The 21,090-nt window shown below is 42.0% G+C and overlaps 1 protein-coding gene across 1 annotated transcript; it reads right to left on the bottom strand.

Annotated features, from left to right (window-relative positions):
• Positions 1–8,138: 8,138 nt before the first annotated feature.
• LOC120021245 (crk-like protein) lies at positions 8,139–20,924 on the bottom strand. Its single transcript, XM_038964914.1, has 3 exons — positions 19,740–20,924; positions 18,773–19,241; positions 8,139–10,183 (listed from the first exon to the last, which is right to left on the bottom strand). The coding sequence occupies exons 1-3, from the start codon at positions 20,048–20,050 to the stop codon at positions 10,049–10,051; spliced, it is 915 nt and encodes a 304-aa protein (XP_038820842.1). The 5' UTR covers positions 20,051–20,924; the 3' UTR covers positions 8,139–10,048.
• Between the last annotated feature and the right edge of the window lie 166 nt (positions 20,925–21,090).

Genomic DNA, 21,090 nt, shown 5'->3' with positions numbered 1-21,090 from the left:
GCCCAACCTTACCTGGTTGTATGCTCTCCGTAGCCCGACCAATGCGGGGAGGTGGAATAACCCGCACTGGGCTTTGTAGGCGAACCGGGGACACCATGCGTAAGGCTGGTGCCATGTATGCCGGCCCGAGGAGACGCACTGGAGGCCAGATGCGTTGGGCCGGCTTCATGACATCCGGCTCAATACTCAATCTAGCCCTGCCAGTGCGGGGAGGTGGAATAACCCCCACCGGGCTATGCACACGTACAGGAGACACCGTGCGCTCTACCGCATAACACGGTGTCTGCCCGTACTTTCGCGCTCCACGGTAAGCTCGGGGAGTTGGCGCAGGTCTCCTACCTGACTTCGCCACACTCCCTTGTAGCCACCCCCCCAAGAAATTTTTGGGTTTGACTCTCGGGCTTCCAGCCTTGCTTCCGTGCTGCCTCCTCATATCGCCTCCTCTCGGCTTTAGCTGCCTCCAGCTCTTCACGAGGGAGGCGATATTCTCCCTGTTGAGCCCAAGGTCCCTTACCTTCCAGTATCTCCTCCCAAGTCCAAGAATCCTTTATGCGCTGCTCCTGCTGCTGCTTAACACGCTGCTTGGTCCCGTTACGGTGGGTAATTCTGTCACGATCGTCTTGAGGATAATGAGTGGACCAAGGCGCAGCGTGTGAAAAATACATTCTCTTTTATTTAGAGACGAGTGAAACACGAAACGAACACTTATAACAAAACAAAACAAAACAACAAACGACCGTGAAGCTACAAACGTAAGTGCAATACAAAAGCTACAAACGTTCTACATAGACAATTACCCACAAAACCCAATGCCTATGGCTGCCTTAAATATGGCTCTCAATCAGAGACAATGAACCACAGCTGCCTCTAATTGAGAACCAATCTAGGCAGCCATAGACATACAAACACCTAGACAAGACACTGACCCATTTAACATACAAAACCCCTAGACAATCCAAAAACACATACATTCCCCATGTCACACCCTGACCTAACTAAAATAATGAAGAAAACAAAGATAACTAAGGCCAGGGCGTGACATAATGTTTATATCCCAGGACAAATTAGCTAGCAACAGAAAGCTAGCTAAATAGGACAAATTAGCTTGCAAGTGCAAGCTAACTAGCTAAATTGCCATAAATGTTTAATGCTTTTCGACCAGTCCCCAAATTAATGTCATTGGTTCAGTTTGTTTTGATATTTTAACCTGCGTGTCGTGATCGCGTTTGGTGTGGGGGACAAAATAAATGTATGCACGATGGCGCAGGCGCGGAGCCGGTTTGGGTTCCGTAAGGCGATTGTTCTCCTGTATATTATGAGTACAGCGACTTCAATTAGAAGGCTTAATGTTACTACTTAGCTTTGGCTGGTGGAGGTCCTGTAGAACCATGTCCAGATAAAGCGTCTAGGGTGAAAAAGTTTAATTAATTAAAAAATATATAAAACGGTAATTAAAAAGTAAAAACCGTAAAGTTGGCAGGTAGCAAAGTAGCGTTAGCAACAAACCGCACAGCAGCACGTAAACAAGTCCACAATTACATAAGTCTGTCATTCTCATAGGATGGTTGGTAACGCAGGGTACAGACGGACATAGAAGGGCACTACGAATAGTTGGTAAAAGTTTACTTGACACCCAGGGTCATAACACATTATGACACGGTCATAACAATGTCACAACAGCTGACATAACTTGCATAACCTGTCATAATACAGTCATAACACTGCCATGATATGTTGTGGCATATATTGCATTATTTTATGGCTGGTTATGACACCTACGTAAGAATGTCAAAACCTACATTTACGGATAGCCAGGGGCACACTCCAACACTCACACATAATTTCCAAACTAAGCATTTGTGTTTAGTGAGTCGGCCAGATCAGAGGCATTAGGGATGACCAGGGATGTTCTCTTGATAAGTGTGTTAATTGCAGGACTATTTTTCTGTCCTGTTAAAAATTATTAACAAGTACTTTTGGGTGTCAGGGAAAATGTATGGAGTAAAAAGTACATCATTATTTTTAGGAATGTAGTAGAGTAAAAGTTGTCAAAAATATTAATTGTAAAGTACAGATACCCCAAAAACTACCTAAGTACTTTAAAATATTTTACTTAAGTAATTTACACCACTGTGAAAAACACAGAGAGAAAGAGATTATGATAATCATAAGGCTGGCCTGGTTTCCCCGGTAATAAATATTTAATGGTAATAAATGTTTAATGGAGAGAGAGAGACCGTCTGCAACTAGGCCATAGAGCTTCTGGGAGCACGCTCTCCACAAAGCCATGTTAAAGCTCCAAGTCTCCTCGTCCTCTTAAATACTGTGGCATGAACTTCTGAGGGCATGTGTAGATGGTTGCAATTATGCCTGAGCGCAGATCAGTTAGATATTGTTAGTTTATACCTGAGCGCAGATCAGTTAGATATTGTTAGTTTGTACCTGAGCTCAGATCAGTTAGATATTGTTAGTTTATACCTGAGCGCAGATCAGTTAGATATTGTTAGTTTATACCTGAGCACAGATCAGTTAGATATTGTTAGTTTGTACCTGAGCTCAGATCAGTTAGATATTGTTAGTTCATACCTGAGCGCAGATCAGTTAGATATTGTTAGTTTATGCCTGAGCACAGATCAGTTAGATATTGTTAGTTTATACCTGAGCGCAGATCAGTTAGATATTGTTAGTTTATACCTGAGCGCAGATCAGTTAGATATTGTTAGTTTATACCTGAGCGCAGATCAGTTAGATATTGTTAGTTCATACCTGAGAGCAGATCAGTTAGATTGTTAGTTTATTCAGGAAATCAAAGTGGACATGAAGTTTATGGAAATGGTCCAAAAACAAATATTGGCCCCAACTCTGAAGTGGAACCTATTTTGAAATGTAAGGAGCTGCAATGCAATGAACAAAATGCATTCCTATTCAGTCATTTAAATACAATATTCATAAACCATTTAGACATTCTTATCTTTTATATTATCCTAATCTAAATCGCACAAAAGCGCAGAAAACATATTCACAGATATTAAACTAGGTAGAAAATTGTTATTGGACTGATGCCCATGCAAACACTGTGAGTGACAGCTGCTCAGTGGTGGGATAAGTACCCAATTGTCATACTTGAGTAAAAGTAAAGATACCTTAGTAGAAAATGACTCAAGTAAAAGTGAAAGTTACCCAGTAAAATACTACTTTAGGAAAAGTCTACATGTATTTGGTTTTAAATATACTTAAGTATCAAAAATAAATGTAATTGCAAAAATATACTTAGTATAAATCATTTCAAATTGCTGATATTAAGCAAACCAAACGGCACAATTTTATCAAAAGTAAAAGTATAAATCATTTCAAATTGCTTATATTAAGTAAACTAAACAGCACAATTTCCTTTTATCTTTTTTTTTACAGATAGCCAAGGGCACACTCCAACACTCAGACATCATTTACAAACAAAGCATTTGTGTTTAGTGAGTCCGCCAGATCAGAGGCAGTAGGGATCACCAGGGATGTTTTCTTGATAACTGCAAGAATTAGACAATTGTCCTGTCCTGCTAAGCATTCAAAATGTAACGAGTACTTTTGGGTGTCAGGGAAAATGTATGGAGTAAAAAGTACATGAGTTTCTTTAGGAATGTAGTGAAGTCAAAGTAAAAGTTGTCAAACATATAAATAGTAAAGTACAGATACCCCCAAAAACTACTTAAGTAGTACTTTAAAGTATTTTTACTTCAGTACTTTACACCACTGCAACTGCTTGAGTACAGACAGTGGTTGTGATACTCCAGGACCAGTGTGCCAATTAAAAATCTGTTTTAGCTGTTCCTAGCCTGACAAGAGCCTGAGCTGGCCATAAGTTCAGCTGTCCGTGACTAATGAAAACTGGCTAAAAATAGGCTCATCATTCATTCAGTGCTTTCTGCTGCATTTGAGCAAGTCAACCAAGGAGAAAATCGGATTCCTTTCCCCGGACAGGACAAATGGATGGACCAGAGGGGAGATGAGGCGACAGAGAGGAAGACGTGACTGACCAAGCAGAGTTGAGGAAAGGCCATCACAGGGAGAGAACATAACATAGGAGAGGCATGCCACAAAGACTTCCCTTTCTCTGTTTGAGGTTGAAGAAAGTCAGGGAGCATCTCCTCTCTCACACACACACTAACACCCACACAAACAAATGCACACACACGTACATGCACACACACACACACACACTGAAAATGGCCAAAAGAATATATGGATTGGGTAAACACTAGCATTTACAAAGCCAATCAATGCTGACTCATTAACCTATCTAGACTGCCACAGAATTGCATCCTGCTCCACTACTTAGCATATACACATTGTAGAGAAGATAGAGCCTGCCTTCTCTTTCACAGCTCCCAGGGTTACATCAGCTCCCAGGGCATCACTATGGGTTCAACACTCCAACATGGCAGCCACCAACAGATAGCTTGGGGGTGAGCTGCTAATGGAATGGAGAGAGGCCTGTATCGACCTTGTGCTACACAGCCTGATTCATTTCAGGAAGTACCATTGAAGCCACAACAGTCTAAATGAATACATCAAGTTAGCTTTTAATGACTCTAATTTAAGCTGACATTTTGTGTTGGAAGCTAAATAGGACAGAACATGATGCAGGTTGGTCTGATTTCGGTACTTTGTGGCATGGGCGAGAATGTAGAGAAGTCTACATGTACCTGAAAAAGCTTGGCTGGAGTGGAGCAGCGGGTAGAAGTCCATGCGATCAAATGAGGGCCCATACCTGTAAAAGGAAGGAGCAATAGGGGAGGCTGGGAGAAAGAGGAACACAACAGCTTCAAATTTGGGGTAAAACAATGCCCTTTTGTGTATGCAGTTACATCTAGGCTACTGTATCATTTATTTCAGAAGCATACGGGCCTAGAAACAGTTACGTAATGGCCTTATTTATATCGCCGCCAGTGTAGTGCCACTTTGTCTGCGAGACACCCATTGGCGGTGGTAACCCCAGAGTTGGCCGTAGTTGAGCACTCTGCTCGTATGCACCTGTTCTTGCGTATCATTGCGAGCATCTGTGGCCCTCCAGTCAGCCTGGGCTGCAGTGGCTGGAGATGACAAACGCTGAGCTCAAAGAGTAGAATATACCACATAGACTGCTAGAAGCAGGAGTCAGCCACTCAATCAAGTGTGAAGAGATACTGGAAGATGAGTTGATATAGACGCAGATGTGCAATGCACCTCTGTTGTGTAATGAAATCTCCAAAGACCACACTATGGAGGGCATGTTTTTTTATCACCTGACTTGTTGGACAAAGTCTACGAAAAGCCTAGTCGAGGCTGGGTGCCATGGTGGTTTCCATACCAACAGGCCAGATAAGTCAAGCTCTCCCCTCCTTCAACACGGACCACAATCTTCTTTCTCACCATGAAGACCTTACAAAAAGATGTACTGAACAAAAATATAAAGGCAACATGTAAAGTGTTGGTCACATGTTTCATGAGCTGAAACAAAAGATGCCAGAAATGTCCCATAAGCACAAAAATCTTATTCCTCTCAAATGTTGTGAACAAATCTGTTTACATCCCTGTTAGTGAGCATTTCTCCTTTGCCAAGATAATCCATCCACCTGACAGGTGTGGCATATCAAGAAGCTGATTAAATAGCATGATCATTACACAGGTGCACCTTCTGCTGTGGACAATAAAAGGCCACTCTAAAATGTGCAGTTCTGTCACACAACACAATGCCACAGACGTCTCAAGTTTTGAGGGAGCGTGCAATTGGCATGATGACTGCAGGAATGTTCACCAGAGCTGTTGCCAGAGAATTTAATGTTAATTTCTCTACCATAAGGTAGAGAATTTGGCAGTACATCCAACCGGCCTCACAACCGCAGACCACGTGTAACCACGCCAGCCCAGGACCTCTACATCTGGCTTCTTCACCTGTGGGATCGTCTGAGACCAGCCACCCGGACAGCTGATGAAACTGTAGAATTTCTGTACAAACTGTCAGAAACCGTCTCAGAGATGCTCATCTGCGTACCCAACCCCAAAGCCATATTACAACTTACGTGTTGTGTGTAATAATTGCGTTGTTTGCTGTTAATTCATATGCCTTGTGTCTGTGATATATAGGCCTAAAGGCCGAGACAATGAGAAGACAGAGACAGAATAAATTCAACCACACCCTTGTTTTATCACAAAACGGGATAGCAACCTCTGTCCGGTGAAGTCCATGACACATATCGCATGTAATAGACAGTTACATGACCTACAGCATGGTCAAGCAAGTTAATGTTTCAGACATTTTCAGACCACTAAACAACTATTGATTTAGAACCACAGAGAGTTACTGCAAGTCACAAAGAAAACAGGAGCTGCCTCCACTATTCCAGCACCATTTCAACTTCAACATTTCAACATCATCAAATCACCTCTGCTTAGTCTAATACATTGACAACTAAAATGTACCAAAAATGATTTAGTCCAATCAACATAAGCTAAATATGATGTGGCTGTCCATGGTTCTGATTTCTGTTTGTGTGCTTGCGCATGCGTTCATGCAAGTAGAAACACATGTTGACTCACCCTACTTGTAGAGAAACGCCAATGCCATCTTCCTCTCTTTCATGTTGACGAAGCGGTCTATGACAGTACACACTTGTATTTTTTGTTGTCCTAGACTACCTGGCTAAAATGCTTGCTCACTAGCCTAACTTCCAATTATGGGCAATGTTAGTTAACATTAGCCTTCTACATCTAGCTACATATTGTACTTCCATCCATTCAGGCCAGGGGCACAACAATGTATGAATTTATGGTTGGATCAGAATCACCGTTATAATCATTGGCCAGTACGGAGAATTAAGTAAAACTACAAGTCCAAATCCCTATCTCCAACCATGGCTAATTTAGGAAAGGGACCATTTTAGCTAGCTAGCTAGCCATCTGAGAACAAGACAACGAGATGCAACAACATAAGTTGTTTCTGTTAATGACGTATGCTCTCAAAGCGATTTGATAGAAGAGACGCCAAATCCAAGCTGGCTTCCCCAAACACTTTTTTTCTTTCTTTCGCCAGGACCATTCACAGTTGAGCTCGCTCAGTCTAGCTCAACGATGATTGGCTATTTTTGCATACTTTTTTTGTCAAGGGAGGCCAAATGCTCACTGGCTTCCCTTGCATTCAATGCTATGGGCGACAACAATGTCATACTCGTTTGGACCAGACAGTATGAGATAGATAGATGGCCTACACGTAGAGAGACAGAGGGGTGCTGTTTCGCTCACTCAGATGCTTTCGCTTGTGAGATACATTCAGCCTCTTGCAAATTGAAGGAAAATTCTGAAACACAGAGACAAAAGATAAATTATTTTACATCATTTGTATTTTTTGTGGGGGGGCAGGTAGCCTGGCATCCCTTTGCGTCCATGAATACAGGTCACTGTCTGCGGGATCGTCTGAGACCAGCCACCAGGGCAGCTGATGAAACTGAGGAGTATTTCTGTCTGTAATAAATCCATTTTGTGGGGAAAAACTTATTCGGAGTGGCTGAGCTTGTCTCCCAATTGGGTGGGGGGGGGGGGGGGGCTACGCCCTCCCAGGCCTACCCCTGCCCAGTCATGTGAAATCCATAGATTAGGGCATAAATAATTCATTTCAATTGACTGATTTTCTTCTATGAACTAACTTGAAAATGTTGCATTTATATTTTTGTTCAGTATAGTTTTACAATGCCCAAACTAAGCTGATATTGAATGAATGGAGTACGTTTCCAAAAGTATACCCTATTAACCTGAAACCTCAGATGGCTGCATTGCATGCAGTAGACCTAAATGTACATATTTGGATACCGGTCATGTAAGGAGAAAAGAGACTAAACCTGGCCCTTTAAAAGTGTCTCTCTCTAGGTCAGCGCTGTGTGTGCAAGCTTTCTTTTATTAGCACTTCATTAACATTAATTAATTGCTTCCTTTCTCCTGGGCACAGCCACAATCAAAACTGGAACTGACAGAAATGAAGCAGAGAGCAAAAACATCCCACTCCTCTCCTGTTCCACTTTAACGTACACACCCCCACCCCATCTATGCTGAGCAGGAGACTTATTTGGGGCATTCGTATTCCCATCTCATAAGAAAGACGTCAGAGCAACTTAAAGAAGTAGATGTACATTTTATTGACTTGTTCTGTACATAAAGGGTCATACCAGCACGGGTGTTAACCATGGGAAATATTAACACATGTAAATGGTATAAGAAAATAAAAAGGCACAATTTTTCATTTTGAATTAAGAATACAACATGGAGGCTCTCTTAAACACGAGGGGAAAAGCACAGTAATACTTTTAATGCCTTGAAAAAAATCTGAAGCAGGTTGAAAACGTCTTCACCTAACAAAAACAATAATTAGGATTGGTGTATTGCTTAATCAGATGGGTTAATATGGGAGGTTGGACAAGGAAATCCAAACTACATTTGAAAGGATTTATTCCACAGATAATGTAAAAAAAATAATTTAAAAAGTCTAATTCATACTTTGAGGAAATTAGAACTGACAAAGCAGCATTTGACCAGGAAGAAAAACCTCAAGGCCAAGAAGTCATGCAGAGGCCACCAACAGGCATTTTTTCTCCCTTTTTAGAAAGCGACCTTCGGTCTAATTTTCAGTCTAACAGCTGGCTAACATAATAACCAAAAACAGTACAGTTGGGACACGATTGATAGCTGTACAATGGTATTACTCTACCCAATGAAAAAGCTCAGGGGGATTGAGGGAAAGCACTCAGGGAGAGAACAGCAAGGGTAAGTCTTTTCTTCTTTACAGCAGAGATCTAGTAGAGCACTTTATCAGCCCGTGCACACACACACACACCTGAGAGCAGGACAGCTCTGGCATCACAACAGACATACCAAAGACAACCATGTTTTCTGCCCAGAACCTGTGCTCGACATTCAACACCGTCTACAAGCAAGACAGAAGTGTAACCAATCACCACCTTAGGGAACTTGGAGAGAGAGAGAACAGGAAAGGATTGCTTGTGCGAAAGTTGCATTTTCAGTGAAAGGTATTGATGGGGTGTCATTGGCTGGATGAAACCTTTGCCCGCCTCCCATGACCCATATCATTGGATGCAGGAGGCATCTGTCTCATAGAAAAGCCCTTACCCCTCAAAAGTATTTATAAGCCATCTTATAACATTGGCTATAGCCTGGTCACAGCCATGCATTTACACTATGACAAACACCTTGCAGAACTCCTGAATTTCTGGCACAAATAAAACAAAAAGATGTCATCACACATGGCCATTTCACATGTTGTCTTGGGAAAACATAAATAAGGGAACTCTGTCGACTAGGTTCATGTCACTGAGGCTGTGGGCTATTCCACAAGGCAGGATCCATGTGGGCTTGTCCTCCTGTCCCTGTCTGACACAAGCTGAGCTGAAAAGAGACTGATCCTCACACACACACAGCAGTTGCCCTAAACAAGTAATGGTCTACCGGTGTGTATGTGTGGCTGTGGTTAAGGTACAACAGTGAATGATTGTTTGGTGAGAGACAGTTAACTGGCTGCTTCTAACCTCAGGCCCCACCTGAAGCCCTCTATGCCTTTGCTCTCCTGACCTCAGTCAGTTCATGTGATGTTCAGTCACCTTTCACTCTCTTCCCCCCTTCTTTTTTTACATTAACCTCCTCCCATCCACAACACGAAACACACAAGCAAGCTCTCAACAAATTCCTAAGTAATCAAATGTAACAAAATATCAAATAAAAAAAATGACCAGGTAAGACATGGCGTCGTGGGAGCCATGGCAACACACATTAAAGGACATGAAGGCAAAAACCACAGACCAAACTGTAACCAAGTTGGGGATGTAGGAGTTTAGTTAAGTCTGTAGCTGTAAACAGTCAGGAAGCTGCACGATGGTTGGCGTGACAATAACAGGGAGCGCTGCGGTATAGCCTCAAGCAGGCAAGCGCGTAACCGTGGTGACACTGGCGGGCGGGGTGGAGACAGCCAGCATTTTGGGTGTCACTGTGGAAGGGTTGGTTGGGGTCCAGGTCATTCACACTCATCTGGATTCAGGGGGTCTATTATTTTGACGTGGGTGAAGGGGAAGAGACCTCTCCGGCCATTTACCTCTCCCTCCCACTGACCGCTGATGTTCATCCTCGTCACTTTGACTATATCACCCACCTGAGGAGAAATGGAGCATGGCATTAGAAGAGTTTTCCTTAATAACACAGAAAAATGGGGTGTAAAATTTAAGATAAGTGCCAACAGCAGCCATCACGTTAACAAAGTACTGACTGACTCACTGAAAAAGTGATTTGGCCAACCCTTCATGTATTTGACACTGTACTATGGTTATGACAGGCTGAGCAGAAAGCCATAAATCGTATGCTTTGTGACACTGTGCGTGACCCCAAACTGCAGACCACATGCTATTTACTCAGGATTAAATGCGGAAAGTTGGCATTGTTAAGAGGAAGATTAAAACCTGAAAGTGGAGGGAAGGCTCTAGATGTTGTTGCAGAAAGATTGGATCAGATGAGGATTCATGGACATTGAAGTCATCCAGACCTATCTGCAATCCATAATCCTTCAGACAAATTCCTCAGCTTTAATACTGCCATTTGTAATCAACGCATGCTCTTCTTGCATAGTGAAAGAACATGTTAATCTAGTCAACATTTAAAAAGGTGCAATATGCACAAATCGCTCCATCATTTCCCGGTTGCTAAAATTCTAATAGTATGCTTAATTTCAGTTTATGTGACAAAACAAAACAATGTATAGTATAGAGAATCATTGTACCATATAAACCACTGAAATATATTGGTGTACAAAAACCGAAAGTAAAAGAAGTAAAAACGAAATTTAAAAACAGGAAGCATAGAAATAGAGTACATAGAACAGATCTCCTGCTTCTTAAGACTTGCTTTCAATGAAGAATGACAGATCTATAAATCACATTTCTATGTGAATTGGGTCAGGTCGACCAAAAAGCTTTAGTAGGTGAATGTGGTCCTGCATAACCACTGTGTAAAATCCCAATGTGTAGGCTACTAGCACTTTCTTCATATCAGAAATGATTCTGTTGTGTGGTGAACCAATTTTCCTAAACTGATTTTTGCAAATGGTCCTTATCATTACAATGTAAATTATGTTAAGAATAACTTTAATATATTTAGTAATAATATATTACTAAAGTAATATACCTTAGTAATAACCAGATTTCAGTAAGCCTCTCTGTAAGAGTGGGTGGTAGATTACAGGGTATATTCCTCCCTTCAGATGGAGTTAGAATAATGACTTTGTTTCCGGAAGCAGATAGGCCCCAAAATAGACTGCTGCTAAATTGTAGGTTTCTGCTGTAGGAAATGACCTACTCTAAGCAATTCAGAGAGTGAAAGAGATCACATTAGTGAGTGTGTGAGAGGAAAAGAGAGTGAGCGAGCGATGAGAAGACTAGAAAAAAAAGAGACAGAAAGAGAGAGATGAAGTGTAAAAGACTAATAACAAAACACTTTACACATATGGACCAGTGGAGGCTCCTCAGAGGACTAGGGCTGACACAATTTAGTTGACTGGTCGATTGTTTGGTCGAGCGAGATTTTTTTTGTCTTGATTGACACCTATCTCAGTGGACTAATCCACTGTGGAGGCCTCGGGGATGCCACACCAGTATCACATTTACTGTTAATTCACATAATGTTTCATCTACAATGTTTGGTAACTGTAATTTCTGTTATTGCATTCAATATATTATTACAGTCTTTTAGCGTTCTCATTTTTGGAGTTGACACGTTTACAGTGCACGCAACCTAGGCTACACTTGTGAGAAACAAATTTTGGTTAATTTCAATCCATTTACGAGTTGTCAATTTATTCATTGTGTTTTGTTTAGAGCGTTCCTGTCAATGTTGAGTAAGGTGCACCTGACTACTCATAGAAGTAGGCCTAGGCTACCAGGCCTGCGTGCAAATGTAGGCTTATAAATGTGCCCATTTGGGAATCTAATAGTATTTCTGACTGTCTTAACTCAGCACTACTGAGCTGTGGAGCCTCTGTCATTTTTATCTTCACCTCAAACAGCAAGTAAACAAAGTCTGTGTTTACATCCATTGACAATAGTTCCTTAATGTAGCCTATTTGAAAAATTGTTCCAGCTCTCTCCCTTTCAATAACCACTGTGTGAAAGAGAAAACAAATGTAATGCTCTGATCCAGTGGGTGGAAACATCAGAAAATACCTGATTACTTCTTATCCTGTACGCAAATAGCCTACAGCTGTGCCTATCCGGAGCTCACCAGCATGGTTAACTGAGGGTCCAGAATATTTTATACAATGTGGCAAGTTTGTTAGCACAAGCTTAAGGCTGGACCAAGTTGATACAAATGTTTCAAGTTCCTTGCAGACAAGCCATGAGTAGCCAAAGTTATTTATTTTCCAAAATCAGGATATTTTCTACCGTCAGGCTGCAATGTTTTTATTTGTTGCCTTTATCTAGGATATTTTTTACAAAGTTGGCAATAGAAGTTACTTTCAGATTTGCATAATTTTCATAGAATTTCATTGAATCACATGACAATGACTGAGATACGAAGACTATCATAAAATAAACTAATCCACGAAAATGTGCATATGAAAAACATAACTGGCACGCAGATCGATAGAATTGACAAGATAAATTGGCACTCCAAATGGAAAAGGTTGCCAACCCCTGGTGTAGCCTATTACCGGCAACTTCGGGAGCGTAGTGCCAGAATCTGTGAAAGCCAGCAGAAGGTGGTTCGGGAAAAATTCTGGTTAGGCTCTTGATCTCTGGCTCCCTCGAATCAATTGTGCGTCTTAATTATTTAATCACAGTGTGCTTAATGCATCAGACAAGCGCAGTAGCCTACATATAGTTGATGTTATTAAAACACATAGGGGTGTGTCTTTATATGGAAAAATACACGTTGGCTAAATCGATTGGTTGAAAGAAGTTGGCGGGGGGGGGGTTTGGTCAGGGACAGCCCCTAGGGAGGACCATACGTCTAAGTGAATATCAGAAAAATTGTGAAATACATATTTTTTTAAAGATTGTGGAGGCCAGGTCATCTGATGCAGCACTCCAGCAGGCTCCTTCTTGACCAAATAGCCCTTACACAGCCTGGAGGTGTGTTTTGGGTCATTGTCCTGTTGAAGAACAAATCATAACACAGAACCCAAACCTGCTGCGCGCATGCGCCATCGTGCATAAATGTATTTTGTCCCCCTACACCAAACACGATCACGACACGCAGGTTAAAATATCAAAACAAACTCTGAACCAATGACATTAATTTGGGGACAGGTCAAAAAGCATTAAACATTCATGGCAATTTAGCTAGTTAGCTTGCACTTGTTAGCTAATTTGTCCTATTTAGCTAGCTTGCTGTTGCTAGCTAATTTGCCCTGGGATAAAAACATTAGGTTGTTATTTTACCTGAAATGCACAAGGTCCTCTACTCCAACAATTAATCCACACATAAAATGGTCAACCGAATCGTTTCTAGTCATCTCTCCTCCTCCCAGGATATTTCATCGTTTAACTTATATGGTGATTGGCATCTAAACTTTCATAGTATTACCACGACAACCGGCAACACAGTTCGTCTTTCAATCACCCACGTGGGTATTACCAATGAGGAGATGGCATGTGCGAACAGTGTGGGTGCAAAAATTAAATAACATAGATTTCTAAAATGATTTTGCAACGCTCGCACACGCGACACGAGCGGTGTGGTCAGCCTATAAGACCAAAAAAGATGGGATGGAGCATCGCTGCAGAATGCTGTGGTAGCCATGCTGGTTAATCACTGACAGTGTCACCAGCAAAGCACCCCCATCTCCTCCATGCTTCACGGTGGGAACCACACATGCGGAGATCCTCTGTTCACCTACTCTGCTTCTCACAAAGACATGGCAGTTGGAACCAAAAGAGCTTGATGATTTTTGCAACGGAACTTGAAGAAACTTTCAAAGTTCTTGAAATTTTCCAGATTGAGTGACCTGTCTTAAAGTAATGTCTTAAAGTAATGATGGACTGTCATTTCTCTTTGCTTATTTGACCTTTTCTTGCCATAATATGGACATGGTCTTTTACCAAATAGAGCTATCTTCTGTATACCACCTGTACCTTGTCACAACACAACTGATTGGCTCAAACGCATTAAGGAAAGAAATTCCACAGATTAACTTTTAACAAGGCACACCTGTTAATTGAAATGCATTCCAGGTGACTACCTCATGAAGCTGGTTGAGAGAACGCCAAGAGTACACAAAGCTGTCAAGGCAAAGGGTGGCTAATTTGAAGAATCTCAAATATATTTTGATATGTTTAACACTTTTTTGGTTCCTACATGATTTCATGTGTTATTTCATCGTTTTGATGTCTTCACTATTATTCTACAATGTAGAAAATAGTAACAATAAAGAAAAACCCTGGAATGAGTAGGTGTGTCAACTTTTGACTGGTACTATATACTGAACAAATACATAAAACCAACAAGTAAAAAGTGTTGGTCCCATGTTACATGGGCTGACAAAAGATCGCAGAAATGTTCCATACTCACAAAAATCTAATTTATCTCAAATGTTGTGCACAAATTTGTTTACATCCCTGTTAGTGAGCATTTCTCCTTTGCCAAGATATACCAGCCACCTGACAGGGGTGGCATGCCCAGAATTTGACTAAACGGCATGATCATTACACAGGTGCACCTTGTGCAGGGGGGGCAAAAAAAGGCCACTCTAAAATGTGCAGTTGCGTCACAACACAGGTGTCTCAAGTTCAGGGAGCGTGAAATTGGCATGACTGCAGGAATGTCCACCAGAGCTGTTGCCAAAGAATTTAATGTTAATTTCTCTACAGAGAATTTGGCAGTACATCCAACCGTCATCACAACCGCAGACCATGTGTAACCACGCCAGCCCAGGACCTCCAGATCCAGCTTCTTCACCTGCAGGATCGTCTTAGACCAGCCACCTGGACAGCTGATGAAACTGTGGGTTTGCACAACTGAAAATGTTTTGCACGAACTGTCAGAAACCATCTCAGGGAAGCTCATCTGTGTACTCGTCGTCCTCGCCAGGGTCTTGATGTCAACGTTGTGAAAATAGTGCCCCATGGTGGCAGTGGGGTTATGGTATTGGCAGACATGAGCTACGGACAACGAAACACAATTGCATTTTATCGATGGCATACTGAATGCACAGAGATACTGTGACGAGATCCTGAGGCCCACTGTCGTGCCATTCATCCGCCGACATCACCTCATTTTTCAGCATAATGCACGGCCCCACGTCACAAGGATCTGTACACAATTTGTGGATACAGACAATGTCCCAGTTCTTACTTGGCTTGCATACTCACCAGACAAGTCACCCATTGAGCATGTTTGAGATGCTCTGGATCGACATGTACGACAACGTGATCCAGTTCCCGCCAATATCCAGAAACTTTGCACAGACATTGATCAGGAGTGGGACAACTTTCCACAGGTCACAATCAACAGCCTGATCAACTCTATGCGAAGGAGATGTGTTGCGCTGCATGAGGCAAATGGTGGTCACACCAGATAATGACTGGTTTTCTGATCCACGCCCCTACTTATTTTTAAAGGTACCAACAGATAAATATCTGTATTCCCAGTCAAATGAAATCCATAGAGGTGGGCCTAATGAAATTATTTCAATTGATTGATTTCCTTATATGAAGTGTAACTTTGTAAAATATTTTAATTGTTGCATGTTGCATTTTAATTTTTTGTTCAGTGTAGTTGCGAAAAGGAATTATATATACACAATGAGCAAAGTGATCATGCTGTTTTTATGTGGCTGCTATGAAAGTGAACTGTGGTGGCGTGTGATCAGGGGTGTATTCATTCCGCTGATTCTGTTGAAAAATGTTTCTTAAACAAAAGCAAACAGAAAGCAGATAAAAATACCTGAATTTGTCCAACAGAAACTCACACTGTTGGACTAATGATTACACCCTAGATCAGCTAGATGCAGGCAAGAGTGTGCAAAGCGGTATTGAATGTGTCACTATCACCTTGATTATTCAAAATTCTCTAGACCTGTGCACCTACGTTATAAACTTTAATTCATAAGCTAGGTTGTAGCAACCTGATGATGTGTAACACAAAGCTAACACAATATCATGTAGTAGCCTAAACCTATCCATGTTACAGACTTGGGTGAATGGAATATGAATAAGTCAACCAATATGCTGTAATAGAAATAAGACCATGCTCATAAATGCTTAAAGTGTGTGTATGAAGAGTGGGTGTATGAGGACAGTGCAGCAACACCAGGGGGAAGTCCCCAACAGACGTGTACCCACCAGAAGCCTGCTGTGGAAACACGGATGCACCATGAGCAGAATCTCTAAATGAGAGATGGTTTACTTTAGTGTGGAGGTCTAGTACTAGCTACTGATGACTAATGCTGCAGATCTCTCTCTCCCTCTGAAAATGTGCACTATGACTAATAGCACATTTGACAATATGCTAATCTCCAAATACTGCTACAGTCGAGGGCTGTGGGTGAAAGGAGACTGGACATTGCCTACAGATGTTCATACCAAACCAATACATTCAAAGTCATGAAATAAGTCACCTGAGTTAGGAGGAGTGACCATTGCCTCAGGTGGTGTGATGGAAACTATATTCAGAGTCAGAGACAGGAGGAAAAAAGCTGAGAGATTCTGATGTGGAGCCACAGCAGTTTCCATGATTAAATCAGATGACTTAATCCAAGGTGGTGGAAGTTATCGTAATACCCAATTTTTCTCCACTGACTCAAACTCTGCTGTATTCTGGGGGAGGATGGTAATCCAAGGCATTAGTCAGCCTTGCTCTAGTTTGTGAAAGTGGTGGTGCAATTCACACAACCCCTGACTTTCTTTCTGGCAGATGGGAATTTAAACGCAAACCTTCCATCTGCTCTGGAGGATACATGATGAGAACAAACTGACCTGACTCACAAAACACGTCCCTCTAATTAATGAATAATCTCAGGATTTCTCTCTCTCTCTCAGAGCAAGAGGTCTACAGAGAATAATCAAGAGTTGACTTCAATGGTTAAACAGACCAAAAATGAAGAATCCCACCTGGCATGTCATCGGCCCTAGCTTCCCCCTGTGGGGTACCTGACCATCAGGGGTGATCTTTGGGAGAGCGGGAGCCAGTGTTGGGCGTTATCCAGATTTTCATATTCTCATGCAGTCCTTCTCTCATACCGGGATTTACGGTATTACCGGCTTAGTACACATGGGGTCACCAAAAACTCAAAAAAGCCTATTACCAGAATGCTAACAAAATCAGCACAAGTAATAACGAATTTCCATGGAGGCTGCTAGCTAAATATGCTAACGAGCGCAAGCAAACATAAACGAATTACAAAAACAGTCAATCAGCTTATAAAGTGGGTGTCACTAGGGCAATGGGCCTGCCTGCTCTGACAAGATAGGGGAGAAGCAGAGGGTCCCAGAACAGAGGAGAAAAAACACAAGGAAATCAAGCTGCAGTGGCAGCTGTACAGATAACTCATCCAAAGGGGTGCGTCTGAAGCACAAAATTAGTTTGATAACGTAAACGCAGATCTAAAATTTTTCTTATTGTAATTTCTGCTCTTCAAACTAATTTTGTGCTTCAGACGCATTACTCCACTCGGATGAGAATTCACAAATGGGCATTCTATCAAAAGACAGCGCTCTGACTGATGTGTAGATACTTTTCTGGGTGTAGCTAGCTTACTTTTCTCTGCTAAAACATTTTGAAATGTAGCTGTTTACATTTTTTCTATGGTAAACATGAGAAATATGATGGCCACGCATCGTGTTTGGCATTCTCTGTGAAGATAAACTATAGTTGCACATCCCTGACCACTCTATTGAAAAAAAAAAAAAAAAAACACCTGACTTTCAATATAAAATGCACTCCTGTCACACACAGCTGGACTCACTTGCTCCCACTTTCTCCCATTGTGCTATTTACAAACAAACATGACTGGCTCAACTGTTCTGGGGAACTACAGTAAGCTTCAAAATGTAAAATAAATGTGACAGGTGAAATGAAGAACGCGATCTGCTTTATCTCCTAACGCATTGTACAATTTGACTGCAGGTATTTACTTAAAAAGTAAAAAGTTGCTAACCATATAGAAATGTATTGAAAAACAGTTTCAACAGCATTGAAAAACCACCTCGTGGCTATTTCCTAATAACCCGGTATGTGGTATACCGCCCAAGCCTAGCGGGTGGCTCTGGAGGATGAGCTTAACAAATAGAGAGAGGAGTCCAGAGAGCTCAGAGCCACCCACCGCCACCCTCAGCATTTATACTCCAGAAAAAGCTGACAACTTTGTGCTTCCTCACGAAAAATCTACACAGACTGATTGATGGAATCTATACCACTGGTCAGGAGAAGAGAATAGGAGGAGAAAAGGGAGGAAAGGAGATTACTTAAAAATGAGGGATGCAAGACAGAATATGCTTGCTGCATCAGAACTGTCTCAAACTCAACTGTATTTAAATGACTTGATACATAATATTTGGCACAATGTGTACTGTGGCTGCAGGCTATAGTTCCTGACAAACTACAATGCAGCGTCCACAGTACCAGCTCATTAAATCTAATAAAATGTACACAACATAGTGAACCAACTAATCAAATATGAGAATAGGGGACAACTGGGAGCATTTAGGCCTCCCTTCACAAAGCCATACTAGAACAGAAAGTGAGGAACTCCTACCTCTAGAGCCAGGGCAGTTTTGTCATATGCACAGGGCACTCGTTTCTGGATGGCCTTAGCCATGACTGGCCCGTTCTGCATGGAGGGTAGGGGGGTGATGACTGCTCCAGGGGTGCCAGGAGGCAGGGGCGAGGGCGTCTGAGGCTGGGCGTAAGCGTGGGCCGGCTCTGGGATGCCATAGCTGTTGGAGTTGCGGGAGCTGTGAGGGGGCTGGCCAGGGTGAGGGGAGGGTCGAACAAGCTTTTCCACATAGGGCACAGGGATCATGCCCACGCGGCCCTCCTTGCTCTTGGCGCTCCACCACTGCTCCTCAGGCTTCTCCAGGATGATCAGGATCTCCCCCTTTTTGAATGGCAGGTCCTCAGTGTCGCTGCCCGTGAAGTCGTACAGAGTTCGCACATACTCCAGGTTGTCCTCTGGGCCCCCCATCGTCTGAATGGGGCCGGTGCCTATTGCTGTGTTAGGATACCTGGGCAGGAGGGTGAGCATAAAATACAGATTAACACTGTTTCAAGATAATATTAACAAGTTTTACTGCTGAACTACTGAAACCATCAGCTGACTAGATGGAAATATATACATTCCTCTCACAAAATAGCAGTCACTACTGTTTTTAAAGTGTGACCCTCTTTGTGAACGTACAACTAGACAAGGTTCAAATGGTTATGCAGCAACAATGACTCAAACCGGCTAGCACTGGAAGGGACTACACAATTCCTTGTTAGACTTGACATTACAAGAGAGGTCAACCAGGTCACTTAAGTATAAGCCTGGTAGCCTATAGTTTATGATTGAAATGGGGTACAACCATCAGAATCGGTTGCTAATAGGTCAATCACATATCAGGAAATGTGTCAAATAATTGAAATTCTAAATATCTTGCGAACCTAAGTCCTAATTGCTTTTAACTGCATTCCTTTGAGTGGTTTGTGGTCGCAGGTGCAGGCTATGAATGACAGTTCCTTACCTGGGGGCAGGTTCTATCAGTGTAGTCGTATCCAGGTAGTGGATTTTGTAGAATTCCAAAAGAGCTGGGAGGTGCTCGAATTCTTGGTCACCGATCTTGAACCTCTTGCTTGGCAAGGAGTTGATGATATAGTGGGACACTTTGGAGTTTTCAGATACTGACAGCACATAGTCGCCAGGGCAGGTCGAGGAATCCCGAACCAAAAACATGCCATGCCTCTGTCCTTGTAATCTATTCTGCGCCTCCTGTCGCGACACCGGCCCAAAATACCAACTGGACCGGTCCGATGAATCAAACCGTGCAGATGACATATTTGATCTAAATTAAATTAACTCAAAATAGAAATAACAAATATATTAGTTTAAACAATAAATAAATACAAATACACTAGTTAACCAAATAAGCTAGATAGACAACGATGTGAAACCGATTTTCACAACTAAATGTTGAAGATCCAGGGCAGGGCAAGCCGTCGCCCTATACTCGTCTTGAATCAATTTCTAGCCGAAGGCTGCAGGTTTCAGCTAGCTACATCCAATAGAAACGTTACCTGGCGTTTCAGAGACAGGCTGTGACTAGCTTGAGCCAACTTCGAAGCATAATGTTTCTACGTTTATTGTCAATGATAAATGGCAGATCTGGGTGTCAAACTACGAGAAGTGACACACATTTAGAATGCCTGGCTGCAACAATGCTCAATCAAGGTTCCCCTTTTCGTTCCCTCTTCCGAAAAAAGTATAATCGTATCTATCTCATGAAACAATATATATCCAGTCACTGTCTAAATGAGAACGGAAAAGGTCGCCTCACTTCTAGATTAAACGAATCTCCATGTCGAAACAATGTTGCAAATAGCTGCGCGCTGGAGGCCAAATTGTAATTTTGGAATTTCTTGGTCGAACATTGGCACGATTCGGGGAAATATATTTAAAAAATTATATTCTGGAGTCCCGACAGACTTTTGAGGCAGTAACAAAAATGGCGGCCTGCAACACGTCTTCACAAAATTAATTCACTAAATAGTGACTCCGCTCCAATGCAAGCATTTCTAGCCACAAAAATGTAGAGTTTGTTGCGTATATTTGTATCCTCTGGAAAATTGAATAATAGGGTCCCTCTATAATTGCCTTTCCCTTCTTTATACTCGGCTCCACTCCTCCAGCCTGATGGAGTCCGAGACCGAAAAATGGCGGCTAGAGGGCGGGTCTGTGCGCTCCCAGTCTTTCGAGTTCTACTAGATAGCACAGCCACAAAGTCAAAAGGGCTAATATATTTTTTTAAATAAAAACAAACATTTGCTTTTTAGTCTTTACGATTGGGGTTAAGGTTATAGGTTTAAAATCATATGTTA

Source organism: Salvelinus namaycush, chromosome 26 (assembly GCF_016432855.1).
Source record: "Salvelinus namaycush isolate Seneca chromosome 26, SaNama_1.0, whole genome shotgun sequence".
Lineage (NCBI taxonomy): Eukaryota > Metazoa > Chordata > Actinopteri > Salmoniformes > Salmonidae > Salvelinus > Salvelinus namaycush.
The sequence above is the reverse complement of the archived record's forward strand: the minus strand, read 5'-3'. Positions and strand labels throughout refer to the sequence as shown.

Coding starts and splice junctions, on each gene's coding strand:
- LOC120021245 (XM_038964914.1), bottom strand. CDS start 20,050: ATGTCATCTGCACGGTTTGATTCATCGGACCGGTCCAGTTGGTATTTT. Junction 19,242..19,739: donor CTGATAGAACCTGCCCCCAG/GTAAGGAACTGT, acceptor CCTCCTGCCCAG/GTATCCTAACACAGCAATAG. Junction 10,184..18,772: donor AAACTGCCCTGGCTCTAGAG/GTAGGAGTTCCT, acceptor ATTTCTCCTCAG/GTGGGTGATATAGTCAAAGT.